This window comes from Pan troglodytes, chromosome 16 (assembly GCF_028858775.2).
Source record: "Pan troglodytes isolate AG18354 chromosome 16, NHGRI_mPanTro3-v2.0_pri, whole genome shotgun sequence".
NCBI lineage: Eukaryota > Metazoa > Chordata > Mammalia > Primates > Hominidae > Pan > Pan troglodytes.
The window spans coordinates 55266709-55282081 of record NC_072414.2 but is presented as its reverse complement, the minus strand read 5'-3'; the positions used below and the strand labels follow the sequence as shown (position 1 = coordinate 55282081).

Here is a 15373-nt window from a genome sequence, read left to right as displayed (position 1 = left end):
ATACTGACAACATTCTTTCTATATGAATTTTACTTCTTCAGTATTTCTGTTAAATCACAATGCTTGGAACAATACAACACTCCATATGTGGTCTGACCCATATTGGTTTTCCCTTGTGAAACGTTTAGTGGCTAAAAAGTTTAAAAGCTTGCCTAGGTTTTAAGTGCACTGTCTAGAAAATATAATAGAAGTGAAATGGTCTGGGGAATTTTTTAAAATAAAATGATCAGCTGTTCTTTTTTACTAGGTACTAGCTAAAGACATTTTTTCTCCTAAAGCATAAGGGAGGTAATTCGGAATGAAAAACCCAGATTCTATATAATACTAGAAAAATTATCTTCTCTCTGAATTCTGTTTTCTCATCTCAAGCGCTAAATTCTCCACCTTAATAATATTCTTAGGCCAGTTTAGAGCTTATAAGCACTTAAATACATATTCTCTAAATTAATTTCATTTAATTCTCAACAACTCTGAGCTAGGCGTTATTTCTGCCCTTCCTGAAAGATCAGGAAATTGAAGATTAGATGGAAGGACAAGACTTCCTTTGCCCTGTGAACAATACTGCTCTTACCTCCAGGCCTGGAGGAAAGAGGCCTCTTCCCTCTGCCTGGAACATCTTTCTCTGACAACTCCTTTCTTTGCCTGCCTAACTATTATTCACCCTTTAAGTAAATCTCTACTCGTTATGGCACTTCCTCCATAAGCTGTGCCTGGCTTTCATTTTTCTGTAAGTTATTTACTGAGTGCCATCTAGAAATAAAGGACTCCACAAGATGCCGAGGACAGAGCAGTGAACAATACAGATGTCGTCCTTGCACTTGCATGGCTTAGCACCCAACTGGAGAAAAAGACATTCAACAAATAACTATACCATTACTTAATCACGCCTGTGATAAATGCTGCAAAGCCAAGGTACTGTGGCCTGGGAGCATGGGTTACAGCCTGTCCTTTGTGCCCCATGGCTCTTCCTCATTTCACTGTAGCATTGATCATGCTTTATTGTAATTAGCTGTTTGTCTTTATTCCCCACTATGAATGGAAGTTATGAATGGCAACTGGGCTCTATTTTCATAGCTTGGTATAACTCCTTTAGACTAAAAACATTTAATAATTATGTATGGAATGAGTGATTCAATAATCAAATGGACTTGCCCAAAATACTAAATTAATGAGCCAGGATAAGATTCGAACCTAGGATTCCAATTCCCATACTTTTGTCTCTATACAAAATTACCAAGAAATGGTAATGATTCTAGTAAAATTTAATGCTAGCCTACAACATAACCACAAATAAAAAAGAAGTAACCTATACATAAACATTATTTATAAACTATGCCTGTTTGTAACATAAGAGCCTATGTACACACAGGTATCATATAGTATGGATCTTATTAACACATACTAATATAGACAGATATATACTGCAGGCCGAATATCCCTTATCTGAAATGTTTGGGACCAGAAGTGTTTCAAATTTTGAAATATTTGTGCATCTATATATATAAAATGAGATATTTAGGGGATAAGACTCAAGTTTAAACATGAAATTCTTTTTTTTTTTCTCTTGAAACAGAGTATCCCTCTGTTACTCAGGCTGGATTGCAGTGGGACGATCACAGCTCACTGCAGTCTCAACCTCCCGGGCTCAAGTGATTCTCCCACCTCGGCCTCCTGAGTAGCTGGGACCATGGGTGGGCACCACCATACCCAGCTGAATTTTTTAATTTTTAGTAGAGACAAGGTCTCACTATATTGCCCAGGCTGGTCTCAAACTCCTGAGCTCAAGTGATTCTCCTGCCTTGGCTTCCCAAAGTGTTGGGATTACAGGCATGAGCCACCACACCTGGCCAAAACATGAAATTCATTTACATTTCATATATATCTGATACACACAGACTGAAGGTAATTTTACACAATATTTTTAATAATTTTGTGCATGAAACAGTTTTTTCTTGTTCTGACTGTGACCCATCACACAAGGTCAGGTGTGAAATTTCCTACTTGTGGCGTCATGTCGGTGAAGGAAGTTTTGGATGTTGGAGCATTTTTGGATTTTGGATTTTTGGATTAAAAATGCTTAATCTGTAATTAGTGACCCTACATTCCTTATTTATTCTGATTATTATTTAGGCATTTGTAATGGAGTATGCTAAACATATAAAGTTACGGATTTACCTGGCAAAAATGAGTTGTGTCTAAATAAATGGTAATTACAAGTAGTTATAAATAACATAAATACAATAAATATAAATTTGGGGATCTTATTTTTAAATGTAATACAAATTAATTTCTTAAATTTATAATTCAAAGTTTATGCTTCAAAGAATGATGTTATAACAGTAAGAAACTTGCAAATGATAAAACAACACTGTTCTTTCATTCTATAGATACAAATTTATAACATAGCCAGTCTGCCATGCTAACTTGGCTAAAGACATTAAGATAGCTTATTGAATATTGACTTTTTCCTTTAATTCCTAGAAATTACAAATACAATCCCCAAATTGGTACCAAATTTTTCTTTTACTACCAAAAGAATCATTTTAAACATCTTGTGAAAACAGCCTAGGTCACTAAAGGGAATTAGCACCATCTAGTGAAAAAAGCTGGCAAAACCTGTATATCAAAAGAAAACTGTAGCAGGGAGAGAGAGCAGTGTTAACTGTATATGAAAACAGAAAACAAACTGTAGCACTAACACCCCTTACGATTATGTTTTATTAATTTTTATCAGGTTCTAACAGACTTTACTAATATTACATTTGTTTTAAAGACCTAACACTCAGTATAATCAATCATTAACACATTTGCCAGAAATATGCCAATGATGAAATGTTCAAAAGAAAGATAATTTGCTATGTTGGAAGCACCATTAAATAAGTATGACCCATTAACACACTTTCTTGTCCTCTAACTTGCAGCCAGATTTAAAGGGCCTTGACTCTATCCTCTAGGCCCTGAAAAGCCAAACCATTTTTGCAGCAGGGAAGATTAGTTAGGTAGTTGCATACAGGATTCACATGGATAGTGTGTCAAGGAAAGACTAACCAGTTGAGGGGAGATGATGGTAAGCCAGAGAGGAGATGTCAAGGCCTGAACTGAAATGGAAACAAAGGGTCTACTGGGAATGGTGAATGAGTGTCCACTGGGCTTGGGGATCACTATGACATTCAACATGCCTCTAAACTACTGCAGAAATTTTTAAAAATTGGTCATACCTCTTTATATCTTTTCTATTATTACCTTAAACTGTTACTGAAATGCTTATTCACTTTTTTTTTCTCTTATTCCCTTATTAGAGGATAAGCTCCCTGAGGAGCTTTAGCATAGATGTTATTAAAAGAAGATACAAATCATGATGTGAACTCAGTTATTTCAATGGCATAACTGTTGTGGAAACGACTAAAAATACAGTGGGTGTTCTCCCCCTATTTTTAAAAGAGTCTTCTTGTGGAACTTAGAAGAAATCTATGTTAATTATGTACGCTACCAACTCTCAAATTTGTGATCACTGCATCATGATGACAATTTTTAGCTCGTGGACGAAAAAGCAATTTGAAATGAGTTGGTCCTTTTAGCTGCATCATTTGGATGAAATGAGCAACTCATCTATTATCCCATTTTTCCTCTCAATTTCAGATTAAATTTTACTGCCTATTCCCACAAAAGGCACCACAATGACAATTATAGATTAGGGCTTCTACTGAAGATAACATAAAATCACAAAAACCAAAAAGAGCACATGGCCTTTAAAAATCCACTTCTAACATTTCAACTATATAGCAACATTGTTAGTACAGCAAAATAAAATTTTACGCAAGCTAAATTCCACTCTAAAATTCTAAAACACTCTAACCAGAATTTTTATTTTCCTAAGTCTTTTACTTCACAGTGCTTCAGAGTATTTCGCCTTTAAAAGACATAACATAAATTCCAATTCACTGGAATTCCTAAGGCAGTGAACCCCAATAAGAATGATCATTTAGACTAGAAGCCTGAATGTTGACAGCTATGAGACACATACCTGAATAAAGGAAGAACTGAGGAGAATCTCCATGAATGCCCACCGTGCCTGGCCCCAAGGAGTCAGATAGGGTATTCACAAAGGAAAATACTCCACTCATGATTCCAAAGCCCAAGCCAGAAACTAAACAGGAAGAAAAACACTGTTAACTCTTTTCCTGCCAAGATTTCAAGTCAAATTTCCAAGGACTAGTTAATACAAAGTGTGTTGGAGGGGAAAGGGTGCTTATGTTCTTCCTGAAGCAGTGGACAGCTGGCTCTGGAGAGGCATGTGCTTGGCTAAATGATGAATCAGAGAGGGAAGCGGGAAGAGGAAAGGAAATGAATGGCAGAATGCAGCAGAGTAATGAAAAAGGGGAGAAAAGGGTCTAGAAAGGCACAGAAGAAAAAGGTGAGACAGAGGATACAACACCAAAACTCTGGCTTACTTTATGATAACAGAGTCTACAGAGTTAAGTTTGATGGCTTAGAACTGAAATTGAGTGTAAAGGGGAACTGTGTATTCCTGAGCCCAATTGGGGAACCTAGATCCAATCTTAAACATAATTCTCAAAGTATAATATGCAGAGATATTAACTGCTTTAATATGAAGAGTACTCCTAGAAAAGCCAAAGTAAGATTCAGAGAAAGTAACAGTTTCATCATCTAGAAAATCTTAGTTAACTAGGGTACATACACATTAAAAATCTAACTTTCAAACCTGGTTAATATACAATGGACATACAGGTAAGGGTCACTTGCAATCATTTTCATTTACAAAAGGAACCTGGAAGACAGGGATAATAAGCAAATACGTACACCAATAGGCCAAGGCAGTAATAAAAAACTACTTGAAATCTGCAAAGATACAAAAGATGCAAATGACTTTTATGCCAAGTCTGATTTTTTTCCTTAATGAAACCATGTGGTTCTAACTTACCATAGGCCAGCAGTCGCATAGAGGGCGCTGTCTCACCTGGGTTTATACTCTTCAAACCCTCACTGGCTTTTCTAAAATAAAACCACACATGTAATTAAGAAGAAAAAAAAAAAAAAAAAGGAAGAGCAATATATCAGGAAAGTCCAACAAGACACTTCAAACCCAGATACTCACTGAGGCTTTGCATCAGGTTATACTCTAAATCTGTAATTTATTTAAACAAAACCCAGCAAAATTTTCAATGAACTAACATCAACCAAAATTGCCAACTAATTTTTACCTTTTGACATTCGCATAAAAGAATAAGAAAAATATAAGTAAACAAGCCGTCAGGAATTGAATTTAAAAAGATAAAAACCGCAACACTTTCAACTGCTTGCTGAACTCGGCAAATATTTAATTCAATATCCTATGGGATCTACCACTCTGATTTTTTTCCCCTTCCCAAAGTACTGTATCCTTATTCCTGCTTTGTCGGCACTTTGTTCTATCTTCCACCAGGACTATACTTGCTCTGCCACCCTCCCTTGTACCTTCCACTCTGTAGAACCTAAACTACACTCATCCTTCAGAGTCCACTTCAGGCAGCGATTTGTTAAAGAAGCTGCCTACCAATGGTTGGTAATCACTAATCTCTCCTTATTCTTAAATCCTATAATACTGATGGTCTGAACTCTCACGAGTATTTAATCATATGATCTTCTGATTCTAAAACGTTTTACATATTTGTTTTATATCACCAATAAGGCTTCAAGGGAGAAAGTGATCTGATACTTTCGTTGTATCTTGCAGAATAAAATGCTACTCTCAGAACAGGAGATAAATGAACCCTTGAATGAAAGAACAGAATACTGCTCAAGAGAAAATAATCTTCAGCCGAGCATGGTGGCTCAGCACTTTGGGAGGCCAAGGCAGGAGGATCACTTGCATCCAGGAGTTCGAGACCAGCCTGGACCACACAGCAAGATCCTGTCTCTATTAAAAATAAAATAAAATAAAGAAGTGATCTTCAGAGTGATCTTATGCATCCTTCTGTTGTGGCCAATTTATAAGCTTACCATGAGTGCCATGCAGATTTGTTAGAAATGCCGGTGTGGCTGGTCAATTCTACTAGCATCACTATTACCAATACTACATAGCATCACTATGGCGAGAAAACTCTGCAATAATGTAAGATCCTGACTCAAAGAATATTTAAATTATATTTACTATAAAGTATATTTATTAAGGCAACAAAAGAACCAAAACATTTTAAAAATGATTTTTTAGCAAATTTTGAAACAAGACAGGTTAACTCTAAGAATAGACAATTAAACTAACCAGAACATACTTACTTTCTGGGCATTGTGTTACTTTAAATTTCAGGGTATGGGTATTCATTATAGTCAGCTTATTCTTTACATAAATATAAATATCATTGATTACATTAAATTAAGGCAATGTAGAATTCAACCAAAATAGGGATAAGCCTAGTGAAGGGAGTGCTTTTCTAGACTCAAAAGAAACAATCTGCCATTTTGGTGCTCTCCATCTGGAAGCATTTGGTAGTGAGGACATGAGCCAGAAATTTAAGTGACCATCTTCTTTCTCTGAAGCAGTAACCAACTAAAATGTCCAATTTTCCTAAAAATAAACTTACCTCTCATAGTGATACTGTTAAAAGTGAATTAAAGCTTATGGGACACATATATAGTAAAAATCTCTGTCAACAAATATATCAATATAGTAGAATCAAAAAATGTGGGAAGATTTCTGTTTTCTATAAATTCCTCGATAATAAATAAAAGACTTGTATCCACGTGGACACAAAGAAGGGAAAAACAGGCCTAGTTGAGACTAGAGTGGGAGGAGGGAGAGGATCACAATTTACCCAGGTAACAAACCTGCATGTGTACCCTTGAACCTAAAAGTTAATAAAATAAAACACAGTTATCTGTTGCATAGCAACATTTCAGTCAACAATGGACTGCACATATGATGGTAGTCATTGTTATAATGGAGCTAAAAAATCCCTATTGCCTAGTGACGTCATAATGTTGTAGCATAATGCATCACCCCCGTGTTTGTGGTGATGTTGGTGTAAACAAACCTAGTGCACTGCCAGTCATATAAAAGCACAGCACATATTGGCCAGGCACAGTGGCCCACGCCTATAATCTCAGCATTTTGGGAAGTCAAGGCAAACAAGTCACTTGAGCGCAGGAGTTTGAAACCAGCTTGGGCAACATGGTGAATCCCCATCTCTACAGAAAATACAAAAATGAGCCGGGTGTGGTGGTGTGTGCCTATAGTCCCAGCTACCTGGGAGGCTGAGGTGGGAGGATGGCTTGAGCCAAGGAGGTGGAGGCTGCAGTGAGCTGAGATTGCACTGCTGCACTCTAGCCTGGGCAACAGAGAGGCCCTGTCTCAAAAAAAAAAAAAAAAAAAAAAAAGCAAAGCACATACAATTATGTACAGTATATAATACTTCATAATGATAATAAACAACTGTTAATGGTTTTTATAAAAAACAACAACAAAGTTAAAAGACTTACACTTCTCCATTTCAAAACTTACTACAAAAGTAAAATATTCAAGATCATCTTATACTGGTGTAAGGGCAGACACACAGATTAACAGAATAAAATTGACAGTCCAGCAATAAACTGTAAATACAGTCAACTGATTTTCAACAAGAGTGCAAGATGATTCAATGAGGAAAGAGAGATGGTCTTTTAATAAATGGTGACAGAACAACTAGATAATCACATACAAAAGAACGAAGGTGGACCATTACCTTACACCATATATAAAAACTAAAAATGAGTGAAAAGTCCAGCTATCAGAGCTAAAACTATAAAACTGTCAGAAGAATACATAGGTGCCAGTCTTCATGACCATGGGTTGGGTAATGGTTTCTCAAATACATACACCTAAACCACAAGCAACTAAAGAAAAAGTAAACAGATGAACCTCATCAAAATTAAAAACTCTGATGCTACAAAGGACACTATCAAGAAAGTGAAGAGACAACACAGATAGGAGAAAATATTTGCAAATCTATTTGAAAAAGGACTTATATCTACAGAACTCTTACAACTCAATAATAAAAAGACAAATAATCAATTTAAGAGATAAATTGTCTGGGCATGGTGGCTCACACCTGTAATACCAGCATTTTGGGAGGCTGAGGTGGGCGGGTCGCTTTAGCTCAGGAGTTTGAGACCAGCCTGGGCAACATAAGGAGACTATGTCTCTACCAAAAAAATACAACAGTTAGCTGGGTGTGGTGGCACGCACTTATAGTCTTAGCTACTCAGGAGGCTGAGGGTGGGAGGATTGCTTGAGCCCCGGAGGCGGAAGTTGCAGTGAGCCATGATTGCACCACTGCACTCTAGCCTGGGTGACAGAGCGAGACTGTGACAATCAGTGAATCAATCAAAGATTTTAGCTATTTGATACAGCAAAGTACTACTATCACAAATATATTAAATAAATAAACTAAAAAGTTTATTAAGCTTCCTAATTCTACGTTATGGAAGTACGTGGGAGGAAAAGTAACAGCACTAAGAGTTCTCAATGTCAACATCAGGAAGTGAGAAAGTACAAAACATCATCAGTTTCTGGGTTCACTTCCATCTTACTGAAGTGGAAAATTCTTTGTTTGCATTTATTATTATGTTCCCAAGAACAAAAAAAGAAACAATTCAAATTTCAAAAATATAAATTTTGAAAAACTACTGCTAAATCACACCATCTTTCTCATTTGTTCTATCCTTTTTCGAATGTGTGTGTGAGAGAGAGAAAGGAGTATGAATACAAGTTAAATACGCCGTTTTCGGAATTTTTAAAAATAGACACGCTGCTTAAAAGTTGTAGCAATGGTTATCTTAATGTTTTTTCTATAAATGGAAGATTTTCTAAAATTACAAAATATTTATGGTATCAACCTTTTAAGACAAAATTGAACTAAATTACAAAAGTTTCCATCCAAACAGAAAAAATCCTAATGTCTGTTTTAGGCAACATACAGGAGTTTCAAGCAACATACAGGAGTTTCAAGCAACATAGAGTTGTCTAAACTGTATGTTTTTGGCAAAATATGATTATATTTTAAGCAACATAACTTGGATTTTAAAAAAATTACTGCAGAAAGGGCTACCACACATGCCAATTTCTCTTTATGCAAGGCTCTGCCAGGCTGAAAGTTACTATTCATTCATGTAAGAATAAGATTAGTAAGATTAAGTGACTAAGGCCTAACTCATGAAATAAAGCTATTATTTATTATTAGATTGCAATGAATATTTTGATCCAATTCCATATATTTATAAAAACTGGTATAAACTCTCCACATTTTAATCTTGGCACCAAATTCTGATAGCAAAAGTCTGAGGTAGCACTTTAAATTTAAAAGTTCAAGACCTACTTTGGCAGTGGAGATAAAGTATTGATTAAACCAAACTCCCTATATTTGAATGCAATATAGCATAAGAGAGCAATGTAAATGTATCCATATAAATGTCAGTCATAAATAAAGCATTATAATAATTCTTAAATTGTTTTAATACAACTACATAACATTTAACATTTCTCAAATTTGCTGGGAAAATTTTGAATATTCTAAAGGCTCGTAAAAGATGATTTTTGCAAATGCAAACAAAGGTACCTGCTAGTACAAGTCTGTCCTACCATTTGCAAATTTCCAAAGGTCCTTTCAGAAAAGCAAACATGGTTTCCCTAGGAACCTAAAGAGGCTTCTCTGAACTTCCTGGCATTCGAGCCTACAGACTGACAGCTTTAATTTCTTCCTCATGTGGTCCTACTCCTTTCCTGCCCTCATTAAAAAAGTGGACACTTGCTCCTCAGTGTAAAAAGAAAATTTTAAAAATTAAAATTAAAAAAAAAAAGAGGAACAATAATGTGGATCTATGTTCAGCTACAGTCCTTTGGAGCCCTAAGTTAGTGCCAGGAAAATGTTGCCATTTCAGGTGGAAACCATGAAGATGCAAGGCAGTGAAGAACAGCCCATACTCATTTTGTCACGCTGATAATTCAGGTTTTAGAACATACAAGTCCTAAACTTTAAATTCTGTATTAGAAATTGTGTTTTTTTTTTTTGTTTTTTTTTTTTCAAAATTAGACCCATGGCATGAAAATGCATATGGGCCAATGATGTCACTGACAGGAAAACCCAGTGCAATGTGAGGCTGAGCTGTGAAGAGTACAGTGCCCAGTCAGGGGTACTACTTAGTCTGCACTGCAGAATACCGTGCTGGGTTCTGAGCACAGGCAAAAACCAGGCGCTGACAAAAAGGGTCATGTCCACTGACCAAAAAGAACAAACAGCCTTTCTTTTGGAAAGGTTTGGAAGCCACAACCATGCCTGTTGAGGTCCAGGTGAAGAAATGAGGACTGTTCATTCTTGAAAGGGAGATAATTATAACCATGCAGCAGAGACTTCATTTACCTGGTACTTGAGTAAGGCAGCGGTCAGAAGGGAGTTTTTGTTTTTGCTTGTTTGTTTTTTTTTTAGACAGGGTCTGGCTCTGTCTCCCAGAATGGAGCACAGTGGTGCAATCACGGCTCACCGCAACCTCCGCCTCCTAGGTTCAAGTGATCCTCCCACCTCAACCTCCCGAGGAGCTAGGACCACTATGCCCAGTTAATTTTTGTATTTGTTGTAGAGACAGAGTTTTGCCATGTTGCCCAGGCTGGTCTCGAAATCCTCAGCTCAAGCAATTGGCCTACCTTGCTTTCCCAAAGTGTCAGGGTTACAGGCATGAGCCACCAAGCCCAGCAGAGGTAGAGGTGGTTACCTTAATGATATTCTACAGTTAAAGCTTAAAATTGTAGAATGGTAGTAACTGCCACATACCAGAAACATTCAAACACAGCTAGATGTCCATCTGTTAGGGATGTTGTATTACCATGGAAATTTCAGTGTTACCTTTGATATTTATTTATTCCCATGTAATATTTCCAGGTACTAATGGGAATTTCATTTTTGAAACTTTTCTAAGATATGATTTTTGCTTCTAAGCAATGGCTTCCTGGATTTCAATTTCTAATTTAAATTCCTTCATTACGAAAAGGGAATTCAGTATCTGGTATTAAAAGCAAAGAGTAACAAATACAGAAAACCTAGCATATTGGCAAGAACAAGTTAACAGAAGCCTATGAAAAGAGTTGTTGTTGAGGTCCCTCTTGGTTATATCCACGAAATTCATGGACAGCCTTAATTACTTCATTTGTACAACTGAAAAAAGACAGCACATTTATCACTCTACTAAGACTTACTACATAATCAAAGCCAATTTCATGACTGCCTGAAAGGAAATATGGTTCCAAGTTCCAGCTGTGTTTCAAATCAGTGGTTTCATGTGAGGTCCTCATGAGTCCTAGAGAAGACCTACTTTCTGGCCCAACAAGGGAACCCAAGGCATTTTTTAAAATGTAATTTTCTATTATAGATTTAAAACTACAGGAAATACCACAAAAGGAACTCCTGTTTTCCCCTACTACAGTCAAAATAATGGAAGGCATGGTCTCCATAAGAATTATTTATCTTGGCCGGGTGTGGTGACTCAGGCCTGTAATCCTAACACTTTGGGAGGCCAAGGTGGGCGGATCACTTGAGGTCAGGAGTTTGAAACCAGCCTGGCGAACATGGTGAAACCCCGTCTCTACTAAAATTACAAAAATTAGCCGGGCATGGTGGTGCACGCCTGTAATCCCAGCTACTCGGGAGGCTGAGGCAGGAGAATCGCTTGAACCCAGGAGGCAGAGGTTGCCGTGAGCTGAGATTGCACCATTGCACTCCAGCCTGGGCAACAGGAGCGAAAACTCTGTCTCAAAAAAAAAAAAAAAAAAAAAAAAGAATTAACTTAGGTGGTGGCAAAGAGAACATATACATTCTAAGCTGGAATGATTTCTGTAGTTGTTTTAATGCTTCCCTAGCTTGTTTGTCTCCATGACACTTATCTACTATACCAGTGTATTTCTTGTTCATTCATTTATTGTCTGTCTCTTCCTACTATAATATAAGCTCCATGAAGCCAGAGACTCTGTCTTTTAATCACTGATGTATCCCCAGTACCTAGGATAGTGTCTGGGATTGATTCTCAAGAAATATTTTTTTGAATAAAGGAAGAAAGGAAGGAAATAAGAAATTTCCACAAGATAAAAGAACACTCAAGATTTTCAGGCTGGAAATGTACCAATCTCTTGGCTTAGTACTATGTAGGAGGGCATAGATACAATACTATATTCATGTTTCAAATGACCAAATCATAACTAAAATCTAACTGGGGAAAAAAAAGGTAAGGCAGGTATTTAACTTACTTTAAGAGTTTATAATATGCAAATCGGAACATTTCTTGGATATAGACAGAGACAAACGCTCCAAAGATCAGCAGATATTTCTGTGTTGGTCCATCTTTGTTGTCAATAATGACTCTTGCCATGAACCAAACAAGGGACGAAATCAGTAGAGACACCAACCAGAAGAAAGCTCTGAAAAATACGGGAAAAAAAGTTACAAGTGAACATCAGTACAGGATTAATAATGTTTAAAAGCAGAAAAAAAAAAACCTGCTTGAGAAGGAAGAGATTTCTTGACGTTTTAATAAGGAAAAAAAAAGTCCTCATAAAGTGATACTCTGATCAGTTGTTCTTAACGGTGCATTTTCCTTGGTGAGACAAACGTGTCCAAGAGGAAGGCTGAAGTTTCCCAACAATTACTTTTTTCAGTGACCCTGCTACTTGCAAGTACATCTGCAGACTCTATCTGCCAAGGACTATCTAGCTAGAAACTTGGTTATTTGCTACTCTTTCTAATCAATGCTCTGCCCATTGATGAGCCAAAACAAGAAAATACACAACCCTGATTACTGCAATTTTCATATTCTTAAAACTTACAAGAAATTATGGATTTACTGGTCAGATATCTGCAAAGATGAGTATCTTTTCCAGAAAAATATCTACATCTCTATTAATAAAGTGACTGGTATAAAATTCAACTTGAAAACCTGTGTTCTGATCTGGATCAGTATCCAAGCCCTCCAGGTCTTACAGCACCCCTGGGGATTCTAATGATTATAGCAAGCTTTACAGACCCTTCCCAAATCTCTATTATTTTTAAAATGACATGCAGCGAAGCACTTTCAATACGTTTGTGGGAGGTGAAGAAACGCAGAAAAGCGGGAATCATTGGCCTAGTCTGGTGCCAAGAGAGACTCATCAGGGGAGGGGGGATGTGGTATGTGCAAGTAAGAGCCAGGTGATGACTGCGATGGGACACCAGAGTCCGGTATTTACCAAGCTCCCAGAAGGAGACGCACAGTCAGGTGCTTCGGTGTTTTTACAGGTTTCCACCCTTCGGCTGCACAACGGAACCATCCAAAAGGAGCTTAAAAATTTTTTTTTTTTCTGAAGCCCGAATCCCATCCCCTAGACATTCTGATTCAATGGATCGGGGTGGGGGTGGGCATCGGCATGTTTTAAAGCACCTGGCCACAGGTGATTCTAATTGGCGGAAGTCGCGCACTACTATCCTAAACGCCAATGGTTTTTAACCCTTTGGGGATTACAGATGCCTTTGAGAATCTGAGGGAAATTAGGGACTCCCCCTCCAGAAAATGAAGGATGCATATATGAACTTATCCATAATTTTTTTATACAACTTTAGTAGCTTCACGGATCACTAAACCCCACCCATGAGCCCCAGGCAAAAGGCCCTGACCCCCAGTGTGCGCTTCTTCCTAAGAGGGCGAGGCGCCTTTGGGGAGCCGGATCTCCGCTCTCCCCCTCTCAACCCTCCTCCCGTCTGAAACGCAACAAGGTCGAGCCGCGCGGTGGGGGCGCCGAGGGTCGCGGGTAACCCCAGCGGGGGAGGGGAGCCCCGGCGTCCGGGTTTCCCGACGCGACCGCCTCACCCGGCGATGAGGAAGATGATACGCAACGGCTCGGTGGCGATGGTGAAGACATAAAGGGCGAGCGCAGGCCCGAAGGCAATGAAGGCGCAGCCGAAGAACACGGCCGCAGTCATGGCCACCGCGGAAACCGACCCGGGGGCCCGTTGGGGACGCGAGATGCTCCCGGCGCGGGCGGGGTTCGGTGGGTGGGGCTCGGGGTGGGGGGCTAAGCGGGACGCGGGGGGCGGGGCGCGGCTCAGGGGCAGGCACGGGGACGGGGGCGGGGCACGTGGGGGCGGGGGCGGGGCTCGGAGGCGGGGTACGTGGGTCGCGGGGCGAGGCGGGGCGTGGGGGTAAACGCTAGGGCCTGGGGGACTGGGCGGGGCGTGGGCTGAGGGCGCCGGGCGCAGGGGCGGGCTCAAGGCGGTGAGCGCGGACCCCACCGTTGGGCCCGCCGCCCTACCGGGTGTCCGGAAGCGCCAGGGCCACGCCGCAGCTCCTGCTCCCGAAGCGGGCGTCCTCGGCGACGTTAGGGCCCGAGCCAACGCCGCAGCCCCACAGATACACTCCGATCGGGTTCCAGTGCCGGCTGCGAGGTGGTTAAGAGAAGGGGAGCTCCCTAGCCCACCTTCGAGCCGCATGCACCGAGAACAGGCAGAGATTCCAAGTCAATCAAAGAGACTAAAGAAAAATGTAGCGCAGGAACAAGCAGGATTCCTTTTTAAATAGGTTTTTTTTTTTAAGCACATTTTACCGTTTGGATAGTTGCGGGAACTTCGTACTCCATCCTGTATAAAACCTAGGCTGGGATAGCAGTGACCCCGGGGATAACCCACAGATGGTAAAATGATGAAAGAGTGGTGGAAGAAGCTGCCCTTCTCAGGGCTGTTTCAGCCAAATGGTTTTTATTTTTTTCCCAATTCTTCAAAAGGGTTGTTTTTGCAGGCATTCTGTGACCACCCTACAAGCAATAGTAACATCTCCCTGCTCCGTCTTCTCACAGTCGTCCATTTCACTTGCTTATTTTTCTTCCCCGTTAAAACGCGAACTCCTGGGGGACAGGGACTTTGCTTTGCTCTTTGTTGTTTCCTCAGCACCTAGAAGTTCACTAATATCTGTTCAATAAGTGAAATAATTTAAAAAGTAGAAGTTATAAACATCTATATTAACAATTTCTGAAAGGTTTAAAAATTAAAACTTAAGTTCTCTGATCATTCACATCCAAGTTAGATTTTTCTTTATGTTGAATAATACTTCGTCGGTTAGTTTGATCAGTGTGCCTGACACAGGTAAGTGCTATGTAAGTATTAACCACTCCTACATAATGTCCATCATGAATAAAGATTTTGGCAATCCACATTTAAAAAAACACCAGTAGACAAATGTTGGGACCTGACAGATGTTTTGCAGCTCGCCCCTGAAAATGCACCTTCAAATAATACAACTGCAGGTATTTAATTCTTACAGAAAAACATTACCTTTGCCCATTTAAAAGTCATATATATTTCCATTCACTCCCACAGAATACTTCTTCAGA

The 15373-nt window shown here is 39.1% G+C and overlaps 1 protein-coding gene across 2 annotated transcripts in view; it reads right to left on the bottom strand.

The window, feature by feature from the left end:
• The window catches only part of APH1B (aph-1 homolog B, gamma-secretase subunit), a 29362-nt gene extending 14319 nt beyond the window's left edge, over positions 1-15043 (bottom strand). The window contains exons 1-4 of one of the 2 annotated variants that reach the window (XM_523094.7): positions 13858-15043; positions 12266-12436; positions 4943-5013; positions 4025-4147 (exon numbers count right to left, since the gene is read on the bottom strand). In XM_523094.7, the coding sequence (XP_523094.3) occupies positions 4025-4147; positions 4943-5013; positions 12266-12436; positions 13858-14477 (985 nt within the window). In that variant the 5' untranslated portion in view covers positions 14478-15043. The remainder of the gene's footprint in view (positions 1-4024; positions 4148-4942; positions 5014-12265; positions 12437-13857) is intronic. The other variant, XM_016928335.4, reaches the window with a different exon arrangement.
• Between the last annotated feature and the right edge of the window lie 330 nt (positions 15044-15373).